The sequence below is a fragment of the Pogona vitticeps genome, chromosome 3 (genome assembly GCF_051106095.1).
Source record: "Pogona vitticeps strain Pit_001003342236 chromosome 3, PviZW2.1, whole genome shotgun sequence".
NCBI classification, from domain to species: Eukaryota; Metazoa; Chordata; class Lepidosauria; order Squamata; family Agamidae; genus Pogona; species Pogona vitticeps.
In genome coordinates this window covers 69,849,124-69,870,897 of record NC_135785.1, presented here as the reverse complement: position 1 = coordinate 69,870,897, position 21,774 = coordinate 69,849,124, and the positions used below count along the sequence as shown (strand labels likewise).

General features: G+C 38.4%; 1 protein-coding gene across 23 annotated transcripts in view; it reads right to left on the bottom strand.

Moving 5' to 3' along the window:
• The window catches only part of TACC2 (transforming acidic coiled-coil containing protein 2), a 219,665-nt gene that overhangs the window by 6,524 nt on the left and 191,367 nt on the right, over positions 1-21,774 (bottom strand). For 22 of the 23 annotated variants that reach the window (XM_078391167.1, XM_078391169.1, XM_078391170.1 and 19 more), the window contains 3 exons: positions 11,647-11,790; positions 10,489-10,565; positions 7,723-7,766 (listed from right to left, as the gene is read on the bottom strand). In XM_078391167.1, coding sequence (XP_078247293.1) covers positions 7,723-7,766; positions 10,489-10,565; positions 11,647-11,790 — 265 coding nt within the window. Of the gene's footprint in view, positions 1-7,716; positions 8,500-8,551; positions 10,566-11,646; positions 11,791-21,774 lie in introns of those variants that run through there. The other variant, XR_013543921.1, reaches the window with a different exon arrangement.

The window sequence follows — 21,774 nt, the reverse complement described above, 5'->3', positions numbered from 1 at the left end:
GTGTTGATAAAAGTCTAAGCAGCATATAACTAGAAGAGACATCCAGGCTGCTCTATTGTTCCCTCTTCCATTATAGGATTGTAAAGAATTGTGGCTTTGAAATGGGACCCAAGTAGGATGTAAGGGAAAAGCAGGATGACAAGTTAGAAAACGTCCACCTTCAGGCCACATAACTGCAATCAGCACAGAGCTATTGAGCAAATGCCCTCAAAACACAAGCCTTTTGGTAAACATGTTCATCTTATAGTTTACTTGCTGCCAAGAAGCACGGCATTCAGCCTAAATGAGTTGTGATTTCCCCCAAACAGCAAGACCTCTGCAGATCATGGGATGGCCTTCCAGAGTATCCTCCTGTCTTACAAGGGGTTGCCAAACCATGGGAGCAGATCAAACACCAACAACCTGCACTTTGGATTTTGGATTATATTTGGGAGCTTATTTGGCTTTGTTTAATTTTGGAACAGGATGTTATCTAATTAGGATTCAGAACTTCAGTCTTGCATCTTTCTTTCGCACTACCGAAATCGCTAGTGTTTTTGTTTAATATCTGCTAGAGCTTGGATATACACTCCTGTGATCTTTGAAGAAATGTATTACAACACACTGAGGTTTTTTCATATATCAATGTGTTGGTAAAGATGATCAAAAATCCATGTCCGAAACCCATTTATTTTATTCTGTATTCTCAGCCCTCTTTACACTAAGAGTCCTGTGTCTATCTGTTCATAAATGTCTCATACAGCCTGCAAAGATATTGTAGTTCTTTACTTCTCATAACCAATTCAAAAGCATCTAGCCTGGCCTCTATGCATTCAGAACATCCAAGCAATGAATCATATGGTCAGCAGGTTCTCAGTTTTGTTCTAGCACCCTGTCATGCAACTCCTCTGAAATGCACTGTGGAAGGCAGCACAGATTCTAGGTAATTATGCCAGTGATACTTTCTCTGCCACCAGTGTTCAGTAGGAACATAGCCATCATCCTCTAATCTTTTATGGTCCAAATATATAAATAAATAAAATTATTAGACATCACGTGAAAGAGTTCTGGATATCATGCCAAAGTGGACAAAAATAATGCACAAGTGACTTATGTGCTCCCTGTCACACTTATGACATAATATCTGGGACCTCCACATCTTCTCCGTAATGGAAAAGATCAATTTTTCCCACAAATTTAGTTTGCATGTCTCTTGGCCTTAGCAATTGGCTAACAGAGTCTCAGACTGAAACTGAGTATTACATCAGTCTCCTCTTCCTCTTGAAATATACACTGAAGTGGACAAGAAGCTAATAGGAAAATGGTTTAAATGGTTCAGTTTAAAAATAATAATTCTGACAGGCCTTTTTACGATGCACAACTAACAACGCAGATGGCCATTACAACCACTGAAAAACAGCCAGCAATGATAATATATGCCTTATTACACCTTATTCTGGAGGCAAAGAGGGGCAATGAATCTCACTGCCACTCAGTGTAGTGTGTGTGCAGCCCCAGACATCCCATTCAGGGGAATAATTGCAATCCGATCCCCATCACGAATGGGGTTCAACAGGTTACCCGCACCTGTCGGAGTAGGGTAGACACACGCTGAGATACAACCCTCAGAATTAGATGCAACAAAGAAGGACACTTGTCTGATAAAGTTCCTACCTATAATGGTGTGAAGCAAGGGTGTATTTTAGCTCCATTGTTATTTAATTTTTATATCAACTCAATGGTAACGGCGCTCGGCCATCCGGAGTTCCATCCACCCAAACTAGCGAATAGATATATATCACTTCTGTTATATGCAGGTGATGCAGTCATAATTTCACAGACACCAATAGAACTAAAGACAGCATTACGCGCCCACACACAATACTATAAAGAGGAAATGCTACAAATAAATTACTTGAAGACCAAAGTTTTAGTTTTAGCTCAGAGGCCCAGGATCTATAAGTGGTTAATTGATGAGCATGAGATAGAACAAATTAAAGCTTACAAATATTTGGGTGTTGTCTTTCAATATAAAGGAAACCACACTGTGGTACAAGCAACACAAAAATCGAGCCTCATTATATTAAAATTCTTCTATACAAAGGAAGTTCAGTACGTTCCAGCTGCACTAAGATTTTTTCAGGCCAAATCCCTTAGTCAGCTCTTGTATGGGGCACAACTGGGCCCCTATTCTTCATTTATCAAGTTAAGTAGTTCAATCTAAATTCATGAGGGCTATTTTACAAGTTCCAAGAGGAGTATCCAATGTAGCCCTTAGGCTTGAAGTAGGCTACCTGAAGGTTGAAGCCAGAGCTTGGCTGGCTATTTTTAAATTTTGGCTAAAATTAACCTTTCAACCAATTGGACTGACTTCACTGGTATTACAGGATAACCATCAGTCACCTTGGAAGAGAGCAATATACCATAAAATCAACAGATATGGCTATTCAGTAGAATGTATCCAACCAATGGGATATGTTAAGCCCAAGACTAGTCTTAGCCTATTATTGAGACAGAAAGGCAGCAGGACCTTGGTATTATAATAGGCTGATACTTGACAACACACTGCTCCCACCCAAACCGCCTAAATACCTCTACCTACCCTTAACACATAAACAATGCAAGGCTCTTACTCTGGACTGCTTCAATGCACTTCCGTCAGCAGTCCAGGAAGGGAAGTATAACAACACCCCTTACACTCAGAGTATATGCCCCTGTAACCCTGGTGAGATTGAAACTATCTCCCATGTGTTACTTCATCGTGCTTTTTATTCTGGCATTCAAGAAGTCCTTGTTAACCCTTACATAAGGGCATTTCCTGGATGACCAGAGGCACATTACACACTGCTTTTGCTGACAGGGCGATGCACTGGCAGATATACTGGGCTAAACCAAAATTCAAATATGCTGATAAAAGTAGCTAAATTCTGTGCTGCTGCAATCAAAATCCATGAAGGAAAGGTTCCACCCAATGTGTAGCTATAGTATCCGTAAATTGATGTATACATGTAGAGGCCTTAATGATCACACAGGCTCTAGGAGCTTCAAAATAATAATTCTGTCATTCTATGCAAGCTAGAATATAGTGTTTTAAGATTGATTTTATGTTTCCTAATTGAAATAATGTTCCTTACTTTTGCTGGTCAATGACAGTAATAAAACATTTATTATTATTATTATCTCACTACCAGAGATCTACCACTTTTTCCAAAAGTTATTAGTTATCTTTCTCTTGTATTCCCATGAAGATACAGAAATACACAGAATAAAAGCAAAAGAAAAATTGCAATATGCAGGTGCCAAAGTTGGCAAAAGCATTACTTACCAGGCTTGCCTTTGTTTTGGATTTGCAAGCAAAGAACAAGAAGCAACAAAAATGGAAGCAAAATAGAAAAATCAGGGGATTTATTAAGAAAGCAGAAAAACTTAAAAACAACAATCTGTAAAGCAGAAAGCACAATATTCCTTTAATTTCATGATTAAGAGCTAAACAGCATAATAATCTTGAATTGATGATTTTTTTTGGGCGGCCAAATACAAGGGTGGTAGACAAATGTGGATGAATGGTTCAACAGGAGAATAGGAACTGTAAACATGGAGGGGAAAGAATGCTATGTATGGAATTTGCCCTGACAAAATATCCAGGACAAGGGGCCCAGGAACCATTCAAAGAGAACCCGCATCATCTGTGGACTGTTCGTTTTTTAGAATAGGAGGTATTCCATTTTGTAGGTTTTGCTGTCAATCAGCCAATTTTTAAAAAATGTTTCCATACACCAGCCTAGAGCTTTTAAAATATGTTTCTGTTCATGAATGGCACCTGAAGCTGAAGCAGAGCACACAAGGGGCACAAATGAAACACAGTAAAATTTTGTAATGCACACACACATGCTAAATAGGCAGAGACAGAGAAAAAAAATGTAGCATTTAACAAAGGAAAGTAAAGCAGAAGGCCTGTTAAAGGCACACACCAAAGATACCAGGGAGCTGCACAAACACAACTCAACGAAGCTCCTGTCTTATACTCAGATCTTTACAAGCAACCAGAGATTTTTGCATCTATGCTGCTGCCACCAGCAAGAACTGCAGTTGTGTGTTACTTCTTTAAAGATTTTTCATGACTGTATGACCTAATTCCGTATTCCATCAGTCAGAAGGGATTAGCAAAATACATTCAACTGCAGGCTTATAAAAAGCTTAGAAGAGTCTCTTCACGGTATAAGCAGAAACCAGTGTGATGGCTCTATTATTCTTTTCAGGAAGGATAGTAATATTTCTAACTCCACAGTGTGTGTAGCACGAAGTCAATACATGCCCCTGCTATATATTTCATCAGGGCATGTAGGCAAGGGTGTGATGGTTAGAGGCCATTTCTCCCATCCTTGATCCTTCTACGTGCCTCTCCTCTTCATCACACACTTAAAGTATTGCACGATGTGAACGTTTCACATGGAAGCTCTTATGTAACTCAGCTCAATTATATGAATGTCCCTCTTCTGTATAAAGAAAAAGAAGTGTGTCGCTCTGAAGATTACACATCTACCACACTCATTTAAAGTTTATTGAAAGCGAGGGGACATACGTTGGGGGCTAAGAATTAGGGATGGGACTTTCAGGAAACCCTCCCCCCATGAAGGAAGCTCTTACTTTCTTTTTTGAAGTTCAACATTGTTTAATTCCAAAAGAGAGTCTGTAAAATCCAAATATTTCATTTTAAGGAAAGACAAGATCTGAAAGCTTGGGATGCTTTCTCGTTTGCCCTTTCCTTCATCTCTTGTTTGTTAAATTTCCTGGGAAGTGTTTAATAAAATGGTGTCACAAGGCCTGTTGTCAGCAGCCTATCAGGATATCCAGGAGGGGTAAGAGAGGGAATTTTTAGTTTAACACAGATAAGCACAATTTGTTGTGAAGGGAACCAGAACTTAGCAGTACTGCTGTCTACACTGTATTACAAAAGCTATGTCCTTCAACATTACTCCTCTAGGTTTTCTGGAAAAAGAAATGTATAAGTTTTTTTGGCACTGACGTTTTGCTTCCAAATGTGTTTTTTTTTTAACCCTATTTTAAAAGCTGACACAGAGGAAATTAAAGACTTCTAAACCAGGGTCTTCTGTCATGGGAATGAACTCGGTACAGGGAAATGATATACTGCTAAGCTATACCTTCCTCTTACAACAACGCCTGGTACAAAATAATATAAGCTTCCAAGAGGCATTTTTTAAAAAATAAGGGAGGCAAGGGAAAAGGCATGGATCAAATTGAATTTAGCCTTGAATTGTCCATTCAGTGGGAAATATATATGAAAGGAAGAATGCTGAGGCAGATATATTTGTCTCTATGTGGACAAGTCTTCAGTTGCAGTTCTACACACTTCACCTTCAGTGAGGGGAATGGAGATTTTGAGAATAAAGTGGAGCTTCAGCCAACTACTCTTTGTCCGATGGATAGGCTAGCAACATGAGCTGAAATCGGCTTATGGACCCAAGTTTCTTATGTAGTCTAAAAAGACTTCAATAAGAAAATGAAGAGAAATGAAAATCCATGTTTGGAAGTCATATATTCACTGAATCATTCCAATATTCACAATTCCAAAAGTCAGCATGGAATATTATACAATATCCACGGATGATCTGAAGCCATGTTCATACTCTAAGGAAGCTTGGCTCTGAATTATTTGAGGATTGTATCTAAAGTGCTTTGTTAAAAAGGTAATCAACAGATCACAATTTCTACTGTACCACAGTGGTGCTTTGCACCATGAAAATATTCATAGACTTACTCATGGGAAGAGAGAAAGAAGTGAGAGGCAAAATGGACTAAACCACAAGAAGAACTGTTCAAAGTATATATCTTCCTTAATTTTGGGAAAGCAAATCCACAGAGTTGAAAAAGAAAACATTAGCAGTGTGGAATTCTGTGCAAATCTAAGTGCTTCCCTATCTTTTGCAGCACAAACATCATCAGAACAAGACACACATGCAGAATACATCTTGAAAACTGCTAATAAAAGTGTATGATAAACTCTGACTAATAAAAGAAATAGACTACACAAGCACTGAGGCAAACAAACAGATCAAAATTAACATCAGACTAACCAGATGATTTTACAAGCAAGTCTGTATTTGTATTTTTAACTCTAATCCAAAAAAAAAAATCATCCTATTTAAATAATATATTTCAAGCTTCTATCTAAGCTCAGTAGCCCTTTAATGATCAAATATCCAGAACATAAACTTTTATACACTGTACCTCAAGCTTCTTTAGACTCAAACATTCAGTCCCATAAGCATTCTAGTGTATTGCAAGCTACCAGTGTATTCCATCAGTCCAATAAAGCTCCACTGAGTTTCAATATTTTCCAGTGAAATGACTTAGCCCAAGAGTATGAAACCCAACAATGTCCTCCACAATACTTCCAGTTCTAAAAGACTAGGTATACTAAGAAAATATTTATCTAGATAGCTGAGGAAATATTGACTAGCAATCATTTCAGTTCACAAATACTGACTTCCAAATTAACTAGGAAAAAAATCCCTTTAAGGCTGCTATTGCTAAACGAGGAAAATTGTTCTGAATCTTTCTTCTTTTTTTTAAAAGGAGCTGAGGTAAAGTTTACTAGTTATTCTGTTGTCTTCTAACCTCTTCATTCCACACATACACATACGCATCTACAGTTCCATAACATGGTTCGCTGAAATCCTATGCTGGGTTTGTTCACCTATGCACTAAGGTAAAAGATCGTGGTATCTATGCACATTTTACTGGAAGTAAAAGTCACTATAATCAATGTAGCAAGCTTTTAAGTGGCTGAAATCCTGTTGCTTAGTGTAGTAAATCACATTAGAGTAGGCCCACTGATTCAGTGGGGATTTGAGGGCATCAACTACTCCACAAGTCTCATTAATTTAAATGCACCCACTCTAGTTGCAACTTACTATGCCGGTTACAAATAGAATAGGTCCATCTGAATCAATGGGACATACAAATAAGTTGACTTGCCAAATCTCCACAGATCCAATAGGTCTACTCTAGTGCAACTTATAACACTAAGCAACAGGATTTCAGCCAATGAATATTAACAATCCTCAAGTGGACCTTTAGGTATGTGTCTGGTGTTGCACATTTGCAGTATGGCTTCTGACCCATTTTCTTAAGAGCAGTTCTGTGCACTGCATCAGGGACTGTTCTTGAAATCCCCAAGAACGAAGTGGTGCCAAATGGCCTGCTGTGAACACTGACTGCCTTGTATTGTGCCTTGGAGCGTGATTAAGGTGCTCAGGATCAGATTGCCAGTTGCTAAATGCATCTTTACCCAACACATCTGTGGGTTTGGATGCTGCAGTAATAAACTTCTGTCTGAATGCTATCACAGATTGTCCGTGGAGAATTAAATAAATCACCCTTGGACTTAGTAATTACACTGCTATTCTGATAAGAGTTGTACACAATGATGGAAGAAACATCAAAAAATGCAACAGTGAATTTAATTCAGGATGTTAATGTTACGTGTGCAAAATCTGACATGCAAGTTATTATGCTTTCCTGAACTTTTATGTCTCAGTTTCACGAATTTACCAGGACTGACACCTGTCTCCCTAACAATCACAAAATACTTACTGATTTGTAAAGCCAAGGCCGAAGAAAAGTATGCTTCAAATCAAAAGTGGAGCCCATTTTTTAAATGTTCCAACTGTCTCTCATGAGAACAAGAACATACAAATCTATCTCTGTGATAACACCTACCTATCATCTGAGCGATTGTCTTCTCATACTCTGAAACAATTTTCCTATAAGAGGGAAGAAAAGACAATGAACATGCATCTGCAGAAGTTATTTTTTGTACAATGACATCTCCTTACTAAATAGTTTTAAAATATATAATGTGAGCTATATTGTTGGGTTACACCACAGCAACATTTGGCTTTCATTTGTGAATTCATAGCCCTTTAAATATTGATAAACTGCAACTCCTACTATCCTTCACCACTGGCACTGCTTGCAGCGGATGAAGGGAGCTGCAGTCTAGCAACATTCAGAGGATTACACATCCTCTGCCCTGATCTAAATCCATACACAATATAATCTGCTTGTAGTATATGGTGGGATTATGGAACTCGTGGAGTTGAATCCAGTGAGGTGAATCTTTACTAGACCAGCCCTAACGAATGAATCAGATTTGTTAAATCACCATTTATGGAAGTTCCACTCATCTACTGGGTCTAGTCTAGTTTGTTGTTATGTGCCATCAAGTTGTGATCTTATGAATGAGCGATTTCCAGAAGGTTCTGTCCTCAACAGCCCTGCCCAGCTCTTGTAAATTCAAACCTCTCTGGCTTCTTTTAAGGACTCGATCCATCTTGTATTTGGTCTTTCTCTTTTCCTTCTACCTTCAACCTGTCCCAGCGTTATTGTCTTTTCTTGAGAATCCTGCCTTCTCATGATGTGCCCAAAGTAGGGCAGCCTCAGCTTCAACGTTTTTGCCTCCAGATATAGTTCTGGCTTGATTTGCTCTAGGATCTACTTGTTTGTCTTTATGGCAGTCCAGAGTATTTGCAAAGTGCTCCTCCAGCACCATATTTCAAATGACTCATTTTTTCCTGTCAGCTTTCTTTACTGTCCAACTTTTGCACCTGTACATGAGATCGGGAATACAAGAGTGTAGATGATCTTGGTCTTCATCTCCCATGACACATCTTAAGACTTGATGATCTTTTCTAATTCCTTCTCTGCTGTTCTTCTGAGTCCCAGTCTTCTTTTGATTTCTTGGCTGCAGCTTCCATTTGGGTTGATGATTCAACCAAGATAAACAAAATCCTTCTCTATTTTAATTTCTTCATTGTCAACATCAGAGTTGCATAGTTCTTCTATAGTCATGATTTTGGTCTTCATGTTTAACTACAGTCCTGCTTTGGCACTTTCTTGTTTACACTTTCACTAAAAGTCATTTCAAGTCATTGCTGCTTTCTGACAGTAAGACAGTGTCACCTAGTTTAGTAAGGATTAACTATTATATATAGAATACACTCCCCACTTCTGAATCTACCACCTGTGTATCGTGTCCTGTGTCCTGCGACATACATCTCCTGCTTCCATAGTTCAAACGGTCCACAGACCCAAGAAGTCTTTCATCAAGGATCTATTGGCTACATGTCTTCCAGATCCACAATTTGGGATTCCTTGCACTTAACCTAATCTGGAAGCAATTTACAAATTGTTTATTATAAGTATCATCACTCTGGGGAGAAAGGATACCTACCATGCCTCATGACACCAAAGATCTAAACACTACATGAGTTCTGAGCTTTGCAGATTAGAAGACCTGAAGTGGTAAGGCATTGAAGACTTTATAATTAAAAATGTAATTAACTTTCTGGAACTGGTCCAAATATATCAGAAATCAAGGAAGGTTTTACCACTGGTTCCAGCAGAGAACAGATTGTGTCCTTTTGCTATTCCGTATGAAGACCTAGTGAATGCTCGCAGTTGCAGCATGGAGCTGCTTTCACCAGGAAGTGATGGAGGCAAGAGGGGAGGGTGGTGATTCCCCTCCCCCATGTATCCCATTTGGTCTTGTTAAAATTATTTAGCATTTCCATTCTTCTTTTAAGGAATGCAAAAAGAATTTGTGATGTCATGGCAAATCCTTGAGTGCTCCAGTTTTGAGATACAGTTATAAACCTTTTAAAGAAAATGACTGTTCTAAAGCTCTGTCCTTGCTTCAAAACACGCTCACACACACACTGAACATCCTGTTTTGAAATTGCTCTCAAAAAGAGGCTAGCTAGAATAAGCAGATTAAAAGTGATTTAAGCAGCTGATCCATGTTTTTCCAGAGTGAAATCAGGCTAATGAAATGTGACTAGCCTTGATCCGTAGCATTTCAGTGATGAGTCACAATTTGCAAAATGCATATTCAAAACAGCTCGCATGTGTTACCTTGCTTTGCCAAATATAAAATAAAGTACAATACAATACAATAAAATAAAATGAATATTGTCCTTTCCAACTGAGGTAACTTCAGGATCTGTCAATAAATTCAAAAGAGACAGATCATCATAATAAATCAAATAACCCTAGCCTTTCTGTGTTAACAAAAAAGTGGTAGGAGACCTTTAAATAAAACACTGTACATTTAAAGGACTTATGAGCTCACAAAGGTCATGTGAACTTTAATGAAAAATCCTATACCAACTGAACTACTGCTTGTGGGATATTATAAAAGAGTGCTAAATAGTCCCAAGACATGTGGCTAAGGCTTCAATGAAAGGTGTATCCCTAAAGCATGCCTTGTTGCATTCAAAACTGCCCAAACTAAAACTCTTCATTGGTGGCCCTGCTCAATGTGCTCTCTTCTCATTACAAAGAGTCTTGTGCAAAAAAATTAAATAAAAAACCATATTAAAATGCTGAGCAATTATATTTCATATGCCTGTAACATAGCCTACATGTTCTAAGAGCAGTTACGTATAGTCTTCTGGGAACACAGTTAGAGAAGGGATCAAAACACACCTCATTTCCATGACCTCCCTCCTGCTTTCTTCATATTTCTCTTTCCATTCTGATACTTCTCTCTCCTTAGCTACAATCTGTTAAAAAAAAAGGAAAGAACTGGATTAAAGATTCGAAGTGTTTTGTCACATAACATTATAAAAAGTGACAGCAGAACCAGGCAAGATGTTAAAACCATTTTGCATCGTTTCCAAATAAGCTAAAGATAAGAGAGGTGCGAAAAATAGAAAGAGAGACAGAAGAACAAAGAGAGGAAATTCTATATCCAGGTTTTATTACAGATATGAGATTCTCACAGAAATTTGGAAGGGATGGTTCATCGATGTTAGCATATACAGCTCTGGACCACAATTATGCCTTTGTCTGGACTCCATTCTAGCTATTGTGTCATATACATAATCTAATATATTGAGCTTTCCAAGATTCTCCCTCCTCTAACTCACGAAGATGCATCCCACAATGTCAGGAAATTCTAAAATCATAACCTCATCTACATGTGCAATGCAGATGCAAACGTTGCAGCATTATGAGCTGTTTGGCCAAATTCTGACCAAATACATCTAAGTACATACACTTAATCAAGGAACGCATATGGTGTACATATGTGTTTTTCTGCCAGCTACACGAAGCAGCTGTACAAAGAGCTGTAATGCATGTCCCAGCCATTATTTTCTACATCAGGCAGTTATTGTCATAAATAAATAATAGGTGACATAACATAATTTACAGTGGGGCAGAATTTCTTGTAAAATATTATGCAGATTGTAAAATGAAAAAAAAGATATACATTTGAGGGCCTTTCCAGACATAATTCTAGTCAACTCTTAGTGATGTTGTAGTATTAAATGATCGATCAGTAGCCTGCTGCTGATAGAGTTATCCATGGAATATGCTGTTGAGCTCTTTTTAAGAGTGGTGAGGGAAAAATCCTGTACAAAAGTAGAAAGGATGATCCTACACCATTTTTCTCCCAATCATGGATAAGAGGTAATGAGCCTTAATTCTGATCTGACTCAAAACTGCAACACTATTTATTTTAATGCACAATTCAAAAAAGAAGAAAAACAAACGGGGAAAAAGAACATGCTACTTCAAAGCAGCTGCATATAGAAACATCAACTAATAAAATATTAGGATTTTTGTTAAGATTTCAATTACCTCCTCCCGGGCAATTCTCAAGGCAGAATCTAAGTCTTGCTGTTGATAGAGCAAACCTGAGGTATTTTCTCCCTCCGAGCTGCTTATCCGAGAGTACAGGGCACTTTTAGAGATGGAAACATCAGCTGAAACTGCAGGATCTCTCTGTTCATGAGAAAAGAAAAATAAATTGATTTTTTCCCTCACAAGTATGTCAGTTATCTCTCTTAAGGTGAGCACAGGGGAAAAAAAATGATATGTGAAGTTACAATGAATGTAAAATGCTAATCTCTATGAACCTTTGAAGGTACCATACAGATTGAAGTATGAGTGGATCTTACAAGTACAGAATGTATAGTACTACGTACTTGAAGAACTCTTATTGAACTCTTATTGAAGAATACATAGAAGATAGACCCAGAGAGAAAGAACAGGAGTAGTAGCAAAACCAGACATGCTAAACACACTGTTCTCTCAAAATTATCTTTCAACAAGTGTTTTTTTAAATAGAATTCCAAGTAATAGTTTAATGTCTTGGGGCACACAAAGCAATGACGATACTACAGAGAGTTCTGATATTTCTGTATGAGGCACAATTAGGTTTTAAGAGTGCTTTAGCTCCTAAACACAAGCACCACACTTGACACAGGCTTTGCTCACTGAGGTCTGATGGCAACTTGTGTCTTGCCTTAACATGGTTAGAAGAAGTCATGATATGTGGCTACCTGCCAAGATGAACTAGGACTCAGAAGGCCTGGGTTTGAATCCCCACTCAGCCATGGGAAACTAGTGGGGTTGTGGAACTAATCAAACCACTACTTAAATATCTCACTTACCTCAAAAGCCCTCTTAATAGTCACCATAAATTATGACTTCATGGCATGTAACACACAAACATGCCAAGGTGGTTGAGCCTCTTCCTACTAAAACAGTCCCTACTCCTAGCCAAATGCAGTGATTGATTTTGCCACCACCTTTTCAAGTATATGACAACAAAACAGCAGGTCAGGTCATACAAGACAATGTCCGGCATATGCTGAACTACTACTAATTGTTTAATGATTCTAGCAGTGTAAAATGAAAGATGCTGATAAAGCAGAGAAAAAGGAAATATGTCATGGAACTCAGCTCAAAAACACCTGCATGTGGAAATAGGTTAAGGCCACAAGAAGAATAGTCTTCTCTCGTCCACCCAACTACGTAACATCTTTTCATATTCCCTAGCTTTTCCAGATGAAAATATTGGCAAGATTAGTATTGCCCTAAGTGTATTTTGTGGGGAGTAGTTTAAGATTTTGATTAACGATGCCTACAATGTAACCAGTCACACAATATCAATGAAAACCTCTGGAAAAGATAGTGTAAGGAAACACTGCTCATCATGGCATTCGTACAATGTGCCTGATACTGAGATCACTTGAAATGAACCTCCTACACACTCCTGTTAAAAATATAATGCCTTCCATTGCAATAGTTTTGAAAGAGGTACCCGTGAGGATCTATTTCAGCATATATAACAAAAAAGAAAGAAAAAGAAAAAAATTGGATGTTCATTACATGTGTTAATAATAGTATTAACATCTTGAATGTTCATTATCTGTGCCCTTATTCCCATTTCATTTGGTTCCCACCTGCCCAATGTGATGTTATATACTGTACTGTCTATACAAAGCTCTGACCTCATGACTGCACTCCATAATTTGAGAAATGAATTATAATGCACAAATACCACACCACAGTAAATAGGTCAGTCTTAAAGATGCTTTGTTTTATTTTTGCTATGCATGTTAAAAGAGGTAAGAGGTACAATACAAAGCCGCTCAAGGTAGGAATAAACTTCGTACTCTAATGGAGAGATCCACATGGTATATTTGATAACCTACTGCCTAAATAAGGCCCTCAAACAATAGGATCAAGCTTTCGGACCTGATTTCAATATAGCAAATGCATAGGATTGTCTCTGTTTTAGCATTAAAACATCTTGTTCTAAGAATGAAAAGCAAACTTAATTTTAAAGAAATGTTAGTAGTATACAACCTCTCATTTCTGTACATCTGTATATATTTCTTTGACAGTTATACAGTTTCATCATGCTATAGTCCCCAAATACTTCTAAGTAATTATATACTCTGAGTAATTCATATTACTTATCTGAGACTAATTTACTTTTGGCCTGCCAGGGGGAAAGCATCACAAATCTTTGCTAAGGATCAAGAAACAACACCAAGTTCTTCTACTACAAGGAATGTTGTGGCAAACGTTAGAGGTGCTGTTGTGTTTATACTATGCTAAGGAGATTGAAATTTGCAATTAGATAAATCTGAGTGGTCAGTTGAACTGGTTTAGGAGAATATCTGATTTAGGCACATGTCTTAGGATAACACTACCCTACAAATATAATATTAACTCTTCCAATCTATCAGTTACTACATGCATTGAGAGGAATCTCTGATTTTATCAGTTGTCTTTCACTACAATGAATTGTGTGACACTGCATATTTTGAGACAACTCTTGCACAGTAGCAACTTACCACTGAAGTTCATACAGTGGTGCCTTGACGTATGACCAGTTCAAGTTATGACCCGCTCCAGATGCAAAATTTTGCTTGGACCAGCGACCGGAGCTTTGAGTTGTGAACAAAAAAAGGCAGGGAAAAAGGTGGGGAATTAAAATTGCTAATCGTTGGTCAGCAAAGAGGCTGCTTCTTTGTAGCTCTTTCACCCCAGAGGTTAGAGAGTGTGCGTTCAGAGGAGGCTTTGGACTGCCTGGTGTTGCTTTCTGCTTTTTAAAATGCCTGTTCTGGGTGAGTACAGGATTTTGCAGTGTGGGTTTTGGCTTGGGGGGGGGGTTATGTTTCTGTGCTGTGATGTGTGTGTGTGTGTGTGTGTGTGTGTTGGTGTGTGTGTTTTTTTTTGGCCCCAATGAGTTCCGATGGGGCTTGCAGTGTTGTTGTTGTTTTTGGCATTTCCCCCCAGCCCCAATGCATTCCAATAGGGCTTGCTTTTTGTTTTTTGTTTTGGGGGGGGGTTGGTGTTTTTCCAGCCGGAACAAATTAATCACGTTTCAATGCATTCCTATGGGAAATGGTGCTTCGACTTATGACCATTTCGCGTTACGACCATCTTCTGGAATGCATTAAGTTCATAAGTCGATGCACCACTGTATAACCATTTGGGTCTACCTTCAATGTCACACTAACTAGCACATGGCCACTAGTATGAAGGAACTTTTTTCCTTTTCACACTGCAGCCCTCTACATTGTCCCAAGGTATTGCTCTGATGGGCTTCTCAGCCTTCCAGAGCTGGCTTTGGGAATGCCCAGTAACTCCAGAGAGTGAAGGACACAGCCTTATCCCAGTCACAGGATGGAAACTCTTAATGGATCCTGTACCTCCGAGGTTAAGTAATCTATGGTCTCCTGAGGAGAATCTACTGCTATCCTGTTTCTTTATCTGTTTGGATACAGAATTGCAGTGATTTTCTTCATGACCTGACAGGAGAATTTAAGAACATCAGCTAAACATTTAACATGTGCTAAGTTGCCATGTGATAAACTGCAATTTGCATCCACTTGCAATGTAAAGAATCACTGTTGCTGTGAACCATACTGTGAACCAGCAACAGTACTAAACTTATTACCACTTGCAGGGCAGGAAAGCAGTCGTCTACATAAGGTTTGCATGAGAGGATAATAATTGTTCGTTACATCAAAAATCTATGGTGCAGACTCAGCTTTATAAAAATCTGATCACAACACAAACTAAGTAATGAAAAACAAAATACTGTGGCATCTGAAAGACTGACAGATTTATTTTACAAAAATTTATAATGAAATAATTACAGGATAGTTGTTGTGGGTTTTTCGGGCTCTTTGGCCATGTTCTGAAGGTTGTTCTTCCTAACATTTCACCAGTCTCTGTGGCCGGCATCTTCAGAGGACAGCACCCTGGTAGCATAGAGCACAGAGTGCTGTTCTCTGAAGATGCTGGCCACAGAGACTGGTGAAATGTTCGGAAGAACAACCTTCAGTACATGGCCAAAGAGCCTGAAAAACCCACAACAACCATTAGATCCCGGCCGTGAAAGCCTTCGCGAATACAATTACAGGATATTTGTCTTTAGGCTACCACTGTACTTATTATTATTATTTTTGTTACATATGCTGAAACAACTTACACAACCACCTCTTTGAAAACTTAGTGAGCAATTTACCCTTTGATGTTGCATGTCAAATTGAGCAAAAAAGAGAGAGAGATTATTTTTTCCCCTTTGAACCAAATAGCTGCACAAGAGTCATGCATAATATGCAAGACTAGGTATCAAGCACACGAGCGAACAACTAATATGCTACCATCAAGCAAAGCTAGTTTCATAGGGAAACTACATGTTAGGCGTTCTAACAACTACTAGGTACAAAGTGATACTAGGAGGACCTCAAAGCTTGGGTTCATTAAACTCAGAACTAAAGGCATTCAAAACTCTTATTCTGGATTTTTGTCAGGCAAACACTTTTCATTTCCTTTGGCTGTCTTTTTTGCAGCCAGAATGACAGTATATAAAAGATTCAAAAGCTACACGGGGGACCAAATTCAGCAGAGCTTTTAAACCCTAGATTATCAAGTGAGACAATAATACATTGAGAACCAAGTATCATGTCCAGTTTGAGCCTTTGTCAAGGGCAAAGGTTTTTTTTCTCCTTTTACTACAACTCCCAGAATTCCCCAGCCAAGATGGCAACCAGCCATGGTAACTGGGTTACTCTAGGAACGATAGCCTAAAAGTAATTTTACCCCATCACTGATCATAGACAATTTAGAAAGCCTTCACCATAGGAAGAAGCCTACACTTTTTGTTTCATGAGGGCTTCAGATTTAACCCTCAAAATCTGTTAGACAAAAAAGGCATAATTGAAGTAAATGTTTCTTACAAAACGTTTCTTTCCCAGCCAATGAGATATTTCAGTACATATGCCCTTATTTATTTTATCCATTTGCTTGGGCAGATCTGCTGTGAAAATAGACAAAGGAAAGCAAAAGCAGACATAGGTGTCATGAACCTGTCACTCTTGCTTCATGCCTTGAAGCTAACTGCCTAATGGCAAGATAGCTGTGATGCTTGAGGGCTTTGATTGACTATATTTTGATTTGGACCTCCTAGATATATAAATCCCATTTTTCTTTGTTTTTGCAAATTTTGTAACCTGAGCAGGTTGCATAAAACTGTGACAGCTCTTGCTTTGCTTCATTAACTTTTAAAAAAATATGATGCACTGTAATCAGAATAATCTGCTAATCCTTCTCTGCTTCCTCTGTTGGTGTCGAGGTGGGTTGTTTCTTGAAGTGAAAGGACGTTTTGCACAGAGTGCCCCAGAGGCATTTTGTGTAAATTTTTTAAAAAAAACTTGATAGGGAAAAAAGGCTGTTCAGTCTTGCTCTTGCACTGCAGGCAAGGGGTCTATTGTAATTTCCTCATTTAGGTATCACAATAAAGGTGACTCACCACACTGTGATGCCTTCAGTTAACAAAGTCATGGAATTTAGTCTGTACTCTTTTTGCCCCACCCCATGATTACAACAGCTATAATTCTGATGTTGTACTTGTCTGAATTTTGTGATATGTATTTGGGCTTTTTAAAAAATTCCCAAGTATATCCTAAAATGTATATATTTTTACAATAAATTGAACATTTTACAGTAACATGTATCAAAATATGTAAACGGGGATAGACCACTCAAAAACACAGATGGATTTTTTGTCCAGATTTCCTTCCACCTTAAAATGCAGAAGCAGGGCTAAACAAATTTATAAACAAACATGTGCTAGACTAGCATGAACTGGAAAGAGACTGATGACTAGAGTTTAGAAAGGTTTGCAGACTAGAGTTCCCCTAGCTAGTAGGGCCAGTTAACTGGTAGACTAGTAAGCATCACATGAAATCCAGGTATTTCAACACTCCAATTAAGAGGTGGTTCTTAAAGGTGCATTTAGACCTGTCACTGGTATTTGTACAATGGTTCACCCATCTTACGGTAGACTGCAGGAAGACTCTCTGGGTCCCAAATGTACCCTTAAGTACCACTGGTCACACATCCCCATTTTAATGTTTATCTTATCTGTAAAGGGTGTGGGGGGGGGAAAACTGTCATGGTTCCAGGGCCCACCAGTACTCTGGAGGGGATGTGTTTTTTGCCACTAGGGAGCGCCAAAGGGGGCTTTTCTAGTTAGCACCCCTCCACTTTGTAAGAAAAATATTTGTAGGATGTGATTATGGGAGTTCTCCTCCAAGATCCAGGGATGGGTGTGCCTGACTCCTGGATCTCTGGAGATCACCCATCGTGGGCTGTCTCCTGTTCAAACCATTATAGGTGAAAACAAAATAAGAATAAAAAGTAAAAAAAAGACAAAAATGTGGTGGCACCTTAAAGACATGCTCAAACCATGTTAGTTCATCTGATGAACTCACAGAATCTGCAGATTGTGCCTTTATCAGAACTTTGGCTGACAGCACTGATCATCTACGTACATGAGACAAATCCTTCATGTGCGTAATGCAGCTATGTTGGAGGAAGTATTCATCTTATGCTGATGCCATGTGATCAAAGTAAGCTAATTCATACAAAGTAGACAAATTACCATCCAACATTACCATTTCATCATGATTGTCTGAACTGCAATTTAATTTTACGGAGAAAGTAAAAAGGATCCAATAATCTTCATCTTTAGGATCAAATAACTAAGACACACTGCTATATTATACCCAAAAGCAATCTAATTTCTACTCTCTGTACAAGGCTGGATTAAAGTTTCTGTGAAGCCATGCAGCAGATCCTGTTATAACTAATCTGCACTTACTCCTTAGCTACAGTAAGTCACAATATCTTCCAGACATTTCACTCATCACTTGGTCAGCTGACCTTGGCAATGATTGCTCAAACAGGAAGGTTAACAATGAAAGAGTGTGGTTACTAGCCTAACCTGACACTAGAACAAAGCATTGGGCTTCAATAACCTGTAGAGACATTTGGCTTCGATAACATCACATATTCCATTATTATTGATCAATATGAGATGTCTCTTAGCTGTTGATTGCCTATAGTAATCATGTTTCAATCTTTTAAGAGACATTATGCAAATGCTGCACACCATACTGTTCCACTCAATGGGGTAGGATATATATATTGAAAAAATCCTCCTTATTTGGTTATTTTTGAAAATGAATTAACTTTAGAACATTGGGTTAAATCAAATTTTAGATCCAACTGGAATCAACAGGATTTACATTAGCATAGGTTAACAAGTTCTATTCATTTTAATGAGCCTACTCTAGCTGGGATTAAAATTAGCGTATTTTTCGCTCCGTAAGACGTACCTCTCCATAAGACGCACCAAATTTTTAGAAGAAAACAGGGAAAAATTAATCTGTTTTCTTCTCCTAAAAATTTGATGAGCCTTATGGAGAGGTCCGTCTTATGGAACACTGGAAGGCTCACTCGGACCTTTGCGATGCTCCCCCCACCCCGCACGGGGCCAGCGCAGGTGAAATCGCCAGCTTCCAGGACCTTTTGTGAGGCTTGAAAGGCTCAGAAAAGGTCCTGGAAGCTGGCGATTTCTCCCCCACTGGCCACGTGGGGGGTGGGGGGAGCCCCACAAGGGTCCTGGAAGGCTCACTCGGACCCTCAGGAGGCTCCTCCCCATTGGGCTAGTGGGGGCGAAATCGCCACCTTTGCTCCATAAGACGCACAGACTTCCCCCCCTTTTTTGGGGGGGGGAAGTGCATCTTATGGAGCAAAAAATACGGTAGATTTAGTTCATGAAGTGTACTGAAATTACTTCTCAGAAATTAACTATGACACAATACCATAGATATAAATCAAGCTTTAATAGACAGATCACTAAAGATTGTCCTTCTTTTTAACAGATGGAAGCTTTTGCTTATTTCACACTTATTACCGCAAAGTAAGCATTTTAAAATTCCTGTGCATAAGTTTAGTGAAGTTATTAAACAACAGATAATTAAGACACTGGAAATTATTTAACCAGTGGACAGCTTTGTTAGAAAACCATTTCACTTTTGGAGCTTTTTAATAGAAAATGTATTTGTTAAGGAATGACATATTCAAAGCCAGTTCCTTAGTCTTTATCATTTTACAGCAGAGGAAAAAAACTATTAGTGAGACCTGACCAATGCAAGGCTTTCTTAAAGATGCAGGTACAACCTTGTCTATGAAAGAGAACCGATACAACTGGATATAAGTCAGTTCTGACTTATGAGGACCCTTTGCAGGGTTTTCTAGATACAGAGTACTCAGAGGTCGTTTACCATTCCCTTGGGGGCGCCCTGGGACTGTGTAGCTCACTCAAGAGTTTGCTCTTCTGGAACGCACAGTGGGGAGCTGAACTCCCAACCTCTCGCTCAGCAGTCAGATACCTAACTCACTCACCTATACAGGAAATGAATTATAGAGAGATTCAAATAGATAAAAATCCAAAGAGAGATGTTCAGTAATCCTATTACTGTATCTAGAAAGGAATCTTTTAAAAATCCAAACTTTAGCTTATTTATTTAAAAAGGGTCAACGCATCCATTTTGTCACATCAGATTTGGCATTTGGCCAAATTCTCTCCGAGCCCTCCTAGGTCTGTCTGTATATGAATCTCTCTTTTGTTCAGTACTGATAATGTACTAATTTATGGAAGGATTGTCCACAGAGAAGGTAGGTGGGGAGAATGAATTTTTAAAATGTATGCCATTTCCATAGCTGGCTTAAAACGACTACACATCAATTCCTCTGCTGCCATCTTTCTCCTAGACAGAATACAACATGAATCTAATGACATTTAGATAAAGTGGAACACACTTCCATATTTTGACTTAAAACTGTCCTTTCTGAGCCATCTATTTTGCTCTTCTGGTTCTAACAACCAAGTTGCATTTCAACGTATATTCATATGAAACGTAACAGCCACTTTTACTAACCTTGTCATAGAATAGGGGAGAAGTTTGCATATGTTTACATACACACATTTCTGTAAGTAAGAATAATGGGAGAAAACCTGTCCACTGCAGTTAACAAAGTGGGCAGAATCCAACACCATTATATATCAACAGAACATTTGCCGCTGCCTTTAATAAAAGTGTAATTATCCCATTGTGTCTATTCATTTAGCAGCTGGATTTCAAGCTACACAATTAAGCCAAACCATTCACAGAAAGAAAGAAAGAAAACCAAGCAGATGTTGCTTTTCTGCAATAGCTTGCTCACATCAAGCACAAGTAGATCCCCAATCAGAACCACTCAAAATGCAATTACGGTGCTGTAAAGGTTTTTAAACATGCTTAAAATCACCAACCAATTGCTTCTAACTCACCTCACAGAAAATAAATTAATTCTAGAAGTTCATCAGTATAATATTCCCTCCGTTTGGAAAATAAAAGTTTCATTTGTGATAGTAAAGTAGCAATATACAGCTATATTTAGTTGTTACCAGTATTTTTTTGCTTTGTTTTAAATAAACCCAGAATGAATCCTTCCTTCAATTAAAACTCCATGAGCCGTGACCTTTGCATTAACACCACCATAAGGGATCCCCTTAAGCAACTGCACACATCAAACAGACGACTTAAAAGCTAACATTTCACTCTAATTTAGACCACATGCATCACAGAAGTAAATTCACACCAACATGCTGTAGGTGTTATCAGGAAGGAAATGCTTTAGATCTTTAAAAAAAGAGAATATTCTTGTGTGGGGGAAAGGGTTTTCCTGTCTGAGAAACCGTCCGTGTTTTCGTTCCTTATTGTTTCATCCTTATCATTCCAAGGTTTAAAACATAAAGTTCAGATTGATTAAAACATATGTTTTAAAGTAAAAAAGAGCAATTTCAGAACTTGTAACACACTACAGATCACTGGAACCTCACATTAGGAGCTTCCTGTATTCACTGTCTGGCCATTTCAAGCAAAATTCTATTTATATAAACCAAGCTATATGTCAAGGGACAACTGGTGTGTGCTGATGAGAGTGTTTAGATAGGATTTGGAATATTCCGATTTTACTCTTCTGTAAGCCATACACCTTACATACAACCAGTCATTCTCTCTCAGCCTGGCCTACTTCAGCACGTTGTTGTGGAAATAAAAGAGTGAG